Consider the following 8,710-nt stretch of genomic DNA (forward strand, 5'->3'; position numbering starts at 1 on the left):
CAGTTGTCTTGTCCCACAGGAGCTTTGTTACCCTGCTGCCTATAACAGTCTCGATGCGGGTAAACAATAAATAATGCTGTCGCTCAATCTTGCCATAACCTTTGAAGTACATGTAGTAGAATTCTGATTCATCTACTCAATTGTATTATCGGTCGCAATTTGTCCTATAATTCGGTTTAAGTGGTGCGCTAACCTTGTTTAAGTTCTTCTAAAGAATTCAAGGCCCAGTTGTTCCAAACCCAAGTTGCCGATTAAGTGTCAACTTTGATATCAAACTCTTTATCAGCCAATGGAGATTTCTTCAAAAGCACTTTGATTCCGCCAGATGGCTTTTTAAATAAACTCCAAGACACTTTACAAAAGGGTTCGATCCACGCTCTTCTTTTGTTCGGTATCATTTAAAACCAACTGATTTTCCAAGATAGCGATTAACAAACAGCAACAAAGAACAAAGAGACGGAACTCCGAAAAGATATTTCCAGCTCAAGAAAAAGGGACAGGGATTTAAAATAAAAGAACGACAGATAATATCTCGGACACATTGTTATTAGGGACTTTTCTACTGCTCAAGTTATCACAGAGTTCTGTATGCAAATCATCCTCGTGTCCTCAAGGCACCACGCCTCAACCTCGTCCCCAGGGTCTCTCCTCTTCCCATCCTTCTCCCGCTCCAAGGAAGGGAAGAAGAGACACCCTGGGAACGAGGTTGACCACCCCTCTTATAATGGATCTTATGTTTAAAAGCACTTTCCAGAGCATTTTTAACGAGAGAAATTTAAAACCGATTCAGTAGCGTTTATGTGCTTTGAAACAACTTGGCTTAGAATTAGGCCTGGGATATAACCGATCTGGTGCCCGTTTTTAGAAAGCCATTTTAAAAACTGAAAATCAATTTGTATCACTACAGGCCACTTTCAAGATGTTGCATAAGGATTGTTTTTATTTGCTCTTGGGACTATTGTAAGTCCCAAGAGAAACTGGAAACGTTTTGGAGGGCAAACAAAGAGTATTACGGTATTTTTGAAAGTGTCCTATGATCCTGTTATTCCAAGACACTGGTCTTTAAACATGTCTGCAAGATAACAAAACCCTAATTATTTTTTGAAGTTTCTTGTCTGGAAGCACCATGTTTTGATGATACGTAAGAGTAAATAATGACAACCAGTGTGCTTCCGAAAAGTGGCGAGGCTTTCGAGAAACGGGCCCTTGGTTACCGTCAGCATGTTAGTGAACTCAGTGCGCCGGTAATTTTAGACGAAGTCGATAGACCACGGTTTTCAACAACAATTTTATCTCCAGAAATTGCCACAGTAAGTTGCTTCATGTGGATAATTGCTTTACTACCAAGGGCACCCAATGAGCAAATTAAGCCAAAAGCCTATGAGAGCCATTTCTAGGCTCCTTGTAATGTACAAAAATTTGGTTTATCAACGGAGTTGATAATGTAAATTGACCACCGTACAGAGATTCTAAAAGCTGACGTTTCGAGCGTTAGCCCTTCGTCAGAGCGAATCGTTGGATTCGCTCTGAAAACGTAAGGAGGGAATGCGAATGTTTTAGGTGATGTTTAAGTAAAAAAATCTATTGCTGTTTGGAAACGTAGAACCAAAATTCTTAGAGCAGTTTGACTCTCCCGAACAAATATTTCACCGAAGATTATCGTTGGTTGCCCCTGAACTACTGTGCTCTTGCATGCCTTGCCTTTATCTTCTAGGTTTGGCGGAACTGTTGAAATGATTGTGCTATTGTTTTTCGGAATAAAAGAAATGGAGTAGAATTGGACAGGCGAAATAGAAGTAAAGAAATGGGAAAACATTATTTCTTTTCTTTTCTCGTCTGTCCGTCTGCCTCGTACAGGAAAGCTTGCGCAAGTCCATGCAGAGATGTACTCAAGCGAACTGTACTTTCGGCGTATACATAATTTTTTTTGTTTGTTGTTGTAGTTTGAATAGAGCGAGTTTCAATCGAGTGTTATAAAAAAAAGTACGGAGACAATCCGGTAAACCAATCAAAACTCGAAGTAATTACACGTAGCCGACACAAAGCGCGGGAAAATGTGCACGCGCAAGCCACGATTTGGTTTGGGTTTCACTTATGATTGGTTGAAAAAGTGGCGTGAGAACTTTGAACCAATCACTGAGTGAAGTAATGCAAAACCAAAGCAATTCGCTAATTACTTTCGATATTCATGAAAACCGCTCTAAATGAAGACTTCCGTCAGAATTAAGATTACATGGTAATAGTAGAGCGCTTTAGCGTATATTCTTGCCTTGGGTCAAAGGCTAATTCTGGGCCTGGTTGTTCGAAAGCCAATTAACTTAATCCATGATTTTTGTAAACTTTTGTTTCATGTTTTCAACTTTTAGTGAAAGTTTCTTTTGCTTATTTTTGATTTTCAAGATTGACTTCTTCTAATATAAAGTTTTACCGAATATCAGCGTTGAACAACATTTGGGAGTAAAGAAATAAACTCCTTCTTGGGTAATTTTTAATCTGGGATTAGCGTTAATCGGCTTTTGAACAACCGAGCCGTGATGAATGAGTACGTTAGCAAACTTGCCGCCTGAGAAAATATATTGCTGGCCAGTTGGGTGCCTTGGCTGTGTTGTTCTTAGAAAACGGGCTACCGGATCAAAGGTATTAGGGAGCTTTTCCTAACGACGACTGCAAAGCCAACGAAAACGTCGCTTTAAAAGAAATATTTGCGCAGTCGTGACTTTGTTGTGATCATTTTATCCTGTTCGCGTTGTACACCGCTGGCAACGTAACCTACAACGAGTAGATTCGCAAGGACTCTGTTTGAAGTAGAGTGAATGTGTGTACTCACATTCCCGGATCACATTGCCGTCAAATCCTTGTAAATAGGGAGTTTAAGATCTCTGACGCCGATGTTAACGAAAACGTGATTAAAAATGGATAGTTGAGGCTTGTTTTGCTCTTTTCCTCAGTATTATTTCATATGGTTCGAATTCTACAAAGAACTAGTCTCCTTCGCAGACGTTTTTTGGATGTCACGCAACGCTCCCCCCCAAAGAACCGTTCTTTGGGAGGAGCGTTGCGTGACATCCAAAAAACGTCTACGAAGGAGACTAACAAAGAACCCGACCTATCCAGGAACTAATTGAGAGGAAAGGTTTTGAAACTGGGAGGTAATTTTAAAGTTCATCGATTTGCGCACACGTTTTCCGTACGATTTGCCCTTTTCACTTGGCACATTTGCAGAGAACGTAAACGAAACTTACAAAACTGCAACACGCACGCAGAGCCGTTGTTTTGCCCATCATCGTTGACGTTCACGTCGAAGATCTTAAAGTCCCTAATGTGGAAATTTCACGTTGTTGGGGAAAGATATGTTCTTAATACCTGCCGCATGTGCAGCATTCCCCTGTCATTTTGTGTAAGGTGTATCAAATATAAATATATTTCGAATTAAGAATAAAGCTCGCGCTCGAGACAAAGTAATTTATTTTCTTGCCCAATGATTCAAGCTATGGAGGAAGAAGAATGTTTCTATTGGGAGGTCAATAGTTTAATCGTAACCCTCGGTTGAGCTCTTTTTAATACAGACTGTAAACATGTTTAGTTTCCTTGTTTTGGTGGAAATTTTAATTGTTGAGTAATAAGCCATAAAGAATTTAGTTACCATGGACGTCATGTTCTTGTCGTTTCAGCAGTCATTTCGCATTAAAAAAAAATTAAATTTGGCTAAATAAAATTAAGAGTGCGAAGTAAATTTGCAAGTTATAATTTAAAATTGTTATAAAGGTAGGATGAACCCTGTCTCTGTCTCTCTTTGTTTTTCGTGTATTTAGCATGGAGTCCGGGGGGTGGGTTAGTGGTGATCATGGCAATTATTCCAGCGGTACGTGTAAACATTTTCAACTTTTTTGTCATAATACAAACACGCCAAACGTCTTGGATTTTCGTTCATCTCTTCGGAGGTCGAAGAATACCACGCACCATGTTATTTGGATGAGGACCAGATTTTGACGGGTTTCAATCGAGTTTCCTTCGCACCTTTGAACACTGATAGTTGCATTTGAAATAGAGTTTCGTGTTTTATTGGAAATTATCTTTCCACTTAACGAAGCCACAAACCCTGACACAACTTGATTATACGCTTGTAGAGTCCTATAATTCTTGAGCTGATCGTTCGTGTAGTAGCTTGTCTGAATAACGAGGTAACCAAATAAATCGGATTGTTCTATTGGTGGGATAATGAAAGGGTCCATATTTGGAAAGTACTGTGACGTCACGTGAAAACCGATGATTCTTTGGGGTTGTCAGTTGTGAATGCAACTGACCCCAACAATTGCGTTGATTGATCTTGTGGGTGCGTTAAATAGCCCATTTCCGAGTTGCTGCATGCCTCAGTTTCAAAGCGAGCCCTGGTGCACAACCATTCAAATGGAAATGAGTTGTGTATTCTTCTGCAAATCAAACTCATTTCCCTTACAATAGTTGAGCACCAAGACTCACTTCGAAACCGAGACAAACAGCTACTCGGAAATGGACTATTGATAATCTTGAACTTTGGAACTCAAAAAGAATACCAAAATCGCGTGACTTCACTTTGTGAAATTTGAACGGGCCGAAAGGACAACAAGTGGTGTCCTTCAAACCCAGTTCCCAGAATCCTTTCCGGTTACTATGACGTCATTTCTAAACCGGCGAAACAATTTATTTCAGCTTCGTTGAAAGCTCGCTTCGTCAATATCAGACTTCGTTTTCGTTCTTATCCGCAAAGAAATGTAACTTTATCACGTCTTTGCTCGCCAAAATGTCTGAAGACTACTACGACATTCTTCAAGTGCCGAGAACAGCAACACAGGACGGCATAAGAAAGGGTTATCGAAAACAAGCGTTGAAATGGCACCCTGACAAAAATCCAGACAACAAAGAACAGGCAGAAGAAAGGTTCAAGCTAGTGTCAGAGGCGTACGAGGTGTTGTCTGACAAAAGCAAACGCGAAATATACGATAGATATGGAAAAGAGGGACTTTCCCCAAACGGCGAGCGCCAGGATGGGCACAGTGCATCATCCTTTGAGACCTTCCCATCGGATTTCTTCCGTGACCCAGAGGAAGTCTTCAGGGAATTTTTTGGTTCAACTTCGTTCAGTGATATCTTTGAGATGGCGTTCCAAACCATTGGTGCCTTCCGCGATTTTTCTGCCAGGGAAGATTCGTCGAGAAGAAGAAACAGAGGGCGAAATTCAGACTTTTTTCAACCAAATACCTTTGAGGATCCCATCTCAAATCGGTCCTTTCTTGACGATTCGGACTTTGAGTTCGATTTCAGATACCCTGAAGGTTTTTTCAACGACGACGAAGTCGACACCCACGCATTCGCCTCGGGGACCTCAAGACGAGCAAACCATCGACGTAGCCGAAGGAGCACTGGAAGGGAATCTCGCGACAATTATCCGAATTTGTATGATCCCTTTCATAGTTTTGCAGGGTTCGGGGAATTCAACAGAGTGTTCGACCATTTTGCAGATATTGAGAGGCATATGTTGGCGACCATGCACAGAGTGTTTGGCAGACTTTAATACTTAGTACTTATCATAGGTTGAGTCACTGCATCAACGCTGTACATTGTAAAACTGAAATTGCTTATTACAAACATAGGTTCCTGGGTGTGTTCTTGAAAGACATGACACTTGACAGGAATTTGAAAGACAAAAGAAAAGCCAGGAATTTGCATAAAAGTAAGCTTCCAGTAATAAGTAATAAGAACCAGTGTGGGCATGTAGGTGGTTGTTCAAAATCAAATAGTAAGTTTTTTTTTTTCTGAAAGTGGGTCATTGAGTATTTGTCTTAAAGCAATAACTATTATTGACAGTTGGTCATGTGATTGAGATCTAGCTCAACCCGGACCGGCGAGTTATTGAATTTGTAGTGATTTGGCCATTTCAATCGTCTGCTTTAAGATTTTGCATTTAATCTTGTCTGGTTGAGGATGGCTAAACTTTAAAGTGCACCTGTGAAAAAAATCAATTCTTTTGTTTCTTTGGATTTGAATTTGAAAACTATGGTAAAGGAGAACTGAAGGCCAAAATAAGCAATTCTTCCAACATTGTTTTTGGAAAGCCTAACAGAAGTAAGGTTACGTGTACGTGTGGGGTTGTTTCCTCTGGTTTTCTGTTTTTTGTGAGAAAATTGCGTTCGAAGTTGGGCTTTTCCCTCTGTTTGCTCCTTTTCAGTGCGGGCTCAAAAACTAAATCAGCACCCTGCTGTATGTGACGTATGACATGAGGAACAGAGATGTCATAATCAAGAGAAACAAGGTGCTGCTGTGGATATTTTCTTCCTTGTTTTTCTCTTTCTTCGCAGACTCAATGTTTACAACAAACATAAGTTAAAAGCACTGCTTCAGTATGGGGCGCTCTCGCATGTCTTCCCCCATATCATACGTCATAAGTTGCAAAAATGACTGCTGATTCCTCCATTCTGAGCCGCAATGCTGATGGCTCAAAATCGAAATAAAAAAAAAATTTAGGTGGAAAAACGATGGATATGCCAGAAAAAGAGTGGAAAACCATTATTATGCATGGTCTCAAGTGTAAATAAAAAATGCTTATCTTTTTGCCTTCAGTTCCCCTTTTAACTAAACACCAAGCAACCAAAGTTTTAAGCCTTGCTTTCAAAAGACACCTGTTTATTTTAACTGGAATTTTCCTATTTGATGGTCTGCCATTACTAACTTTAAGATCTTGAGAGAGCTGGGTCAAGGAGAAATAAGGCTCACTAGGTTAAGAATGCAATGCATGTGTATGCCACAGAATTAATATGTAGCACGGGAATTTTGGGCTTTCAAACTTTTAAACTCACGTTTTTGCACATATAATAAGCTGCATTTACACCCTGAAATTTTAATTAAGCTAGTGAGCCTGTGAAGTCACTTTCCCCTGGATCCCCCCCCCCCCCCTCCCCCACTGAGGTCCAATTGGTCAGTTTTGAATGTGAGTAATGGTGGACCATGAAATCTAAAACTTGCACTGAAAGTAAACTGCCTTTGGGTATAAATCAAAGCTGAAAAATTTACCAGTCAGTTGTTAAGCAAACAAACACTTTCAAAATCTGAAGGAAAAAAGGAAGTGAATTTTTTTTATCACAGGGGCACTTTAAAATACCTAATCACTGTATTTGCATGTAATTAAATTAATTTGCAAATTACAAGGCACAGCAATATTCTTGGTTTTCATCTTCCTGACAAGGTGGTGATGTTGGTTGGCAGTACAATACAATTTCTTTTTACAGAATTTGCATAGTGATAAAGTAAATTTCCCAGTGGAGAGACAGGTTTTTGACCGAATGCATAAATGGTGGCCAAAAATGTATTATTTTGTTTATGTGCTAATGTGACTCACTAGCCTGACTCTCAAGCAAGAATTCTTTTGTATTATTTTTGTCCATGCAAACGAGGCTAGTGAGGCTAATTAGCACATAAACAAAAGAATATTTGTTTGGCCGACATTTATGCATTCAGTCTGTTGTTCTTGCCAACCAACATGGCCGCACCATGATATTTACCAGCAGTAACCATCATTATTGATATGCCTCCTTCCTCAAGTGATGGCATTTAACAAGGATACTAGATAATGATGGGAGGGTATTCTAAAATTGCTCCTTGAAGAAAATAATTATTAGTAATATTTTGTTATTATTGCTCAGTGCTGAGATTATGTTAAAACTTATCACCTAAAATTAAAATGATTTATAAACCCTTTTGTTTGAGCTAGTAGTTAACAAACTGTGAGTATTTTTAGTGATAACATAACAGAAATGATTTAATTAATTCATGGCATCACAGGCTTCAAGTTTCCTTTTAACTCTTAAAGTTCTTCACCTTCCTTCTGTTTTGGTATTGTAATGTTTGATTTTACCCAAATGCCAGAAATATAACTTGTCAATGGCAGAGTAACCCCTTAGAGGCTTAGGGTTAAAGAATAATAATATCTATTCTAATGTAGAGTGAATGAGTAGTATGTGCACATAAATGCCAGGAAAAAGTTTGTTGTACATAGTAGCTCTTTCAGCAGCTCCACTGTCTTTCATGGTAATGCTTGTTTTGCATGTGACATTATTCACGTAGCATAAAACAAAATATCACAGGTAGCAAGCATTTTACTGGCTTTTTGAGGAATTTGTATAACTGTACTATGTTTGATTTTATTTAAGTTGGTCTTTAATTAAAGGCTTAACGATGGGAACAAATACTTCGGTAAATTTATTTAAAACAGAAAATTGAAAAAAGACAACACATAACTTCCAGTTTCTATACATTTTATTGATTGTTTGACATGGCTTTAAGAGTACAGTGATATAAAAACCATAATTATTCTACTGATCACTGAGGACAAGGTGGTGATAACGTTTTTTTTTTAGGTACTGTAATAACAAGGTGATTATTTTGTGACATTTAGGTGGTTCCAATGTATTTTGAGTAATTATTTAATTGTTTAATATCAATAAAATTAACTTGAAAATTAAGGTACTTTACAATCTTGAGAAAATTACATTACGGTATGCATGATCCGCTGGACAACTCTGGTCGGACCGTGACAATGAGGGGGGGGGGGAGGAAAAGCCAAGCCCGAGAAGCACAACAGCAGGGTAGATCATGGCTGTGGTGGATTGAGTGATGAAATAAGACATCACTCCTGAGCTGACAACAAGTAGAGCAGCAATGGTAAAACACCGCTAAA

General features: G+C 39.0%; 2 protein-coding genes across 2 annotated transcripts in view; both read left to right on the forward strand.

Annotated features, from left to right (window-relative positions):
- The window catches only part of LOC138007360 (BTB/POZ domain-containing protein 10-like), an 18,585-nt gene extending 14,805 nt beyond the window's left edge, over positions 1 to 3,780 (forward strand). The window contains exon 8 of the mRNA XM_068854208.1: positions 1 to 3,780. This exon is cut by the window's left edge and continues 229 nt beyond it. The gene's annotated coding sequence lies outside the window, so the exon portion shown is untranslated.
- Positions 3,781 to 4,658: 878 nt separating this feature from the next.
- Positions 4,659 to 8,495, forward strand: LOC138007361 (dnaJ homolog subfamily B member 6-like). Its single transcript, XM_068854209.1, has one exon. The coding sequence runs from the start codon at positions 4,781 to 4,783 to the stop codon at positions 5,549 to 5,551; it is 771 nt and encodes a 256-aa protein (XP_068710310.1). The 5' UTR covers positions 4,659 to 4,780; the 3' UTR covers positions 5,552 to 8,495.
- The last annotated feature ends 215 nt before the right edge of the window (positions 8,496 to 8,710 follow it).

This window comes from Montipora foliosa, chromosome 6 (assembly GCF_036669935.1).
Source record: "Montipora foliosa isolate CH-2021 chromosome 6, ASM3666993v2, whole genome shotgun sequence".
NCBI classification, from domain to species: Eukaryota; Metazoa; Cnidaria; class Anthozoa; order Scleractinia; family Acroporidae; genus Montipora; species Montipora foliosa.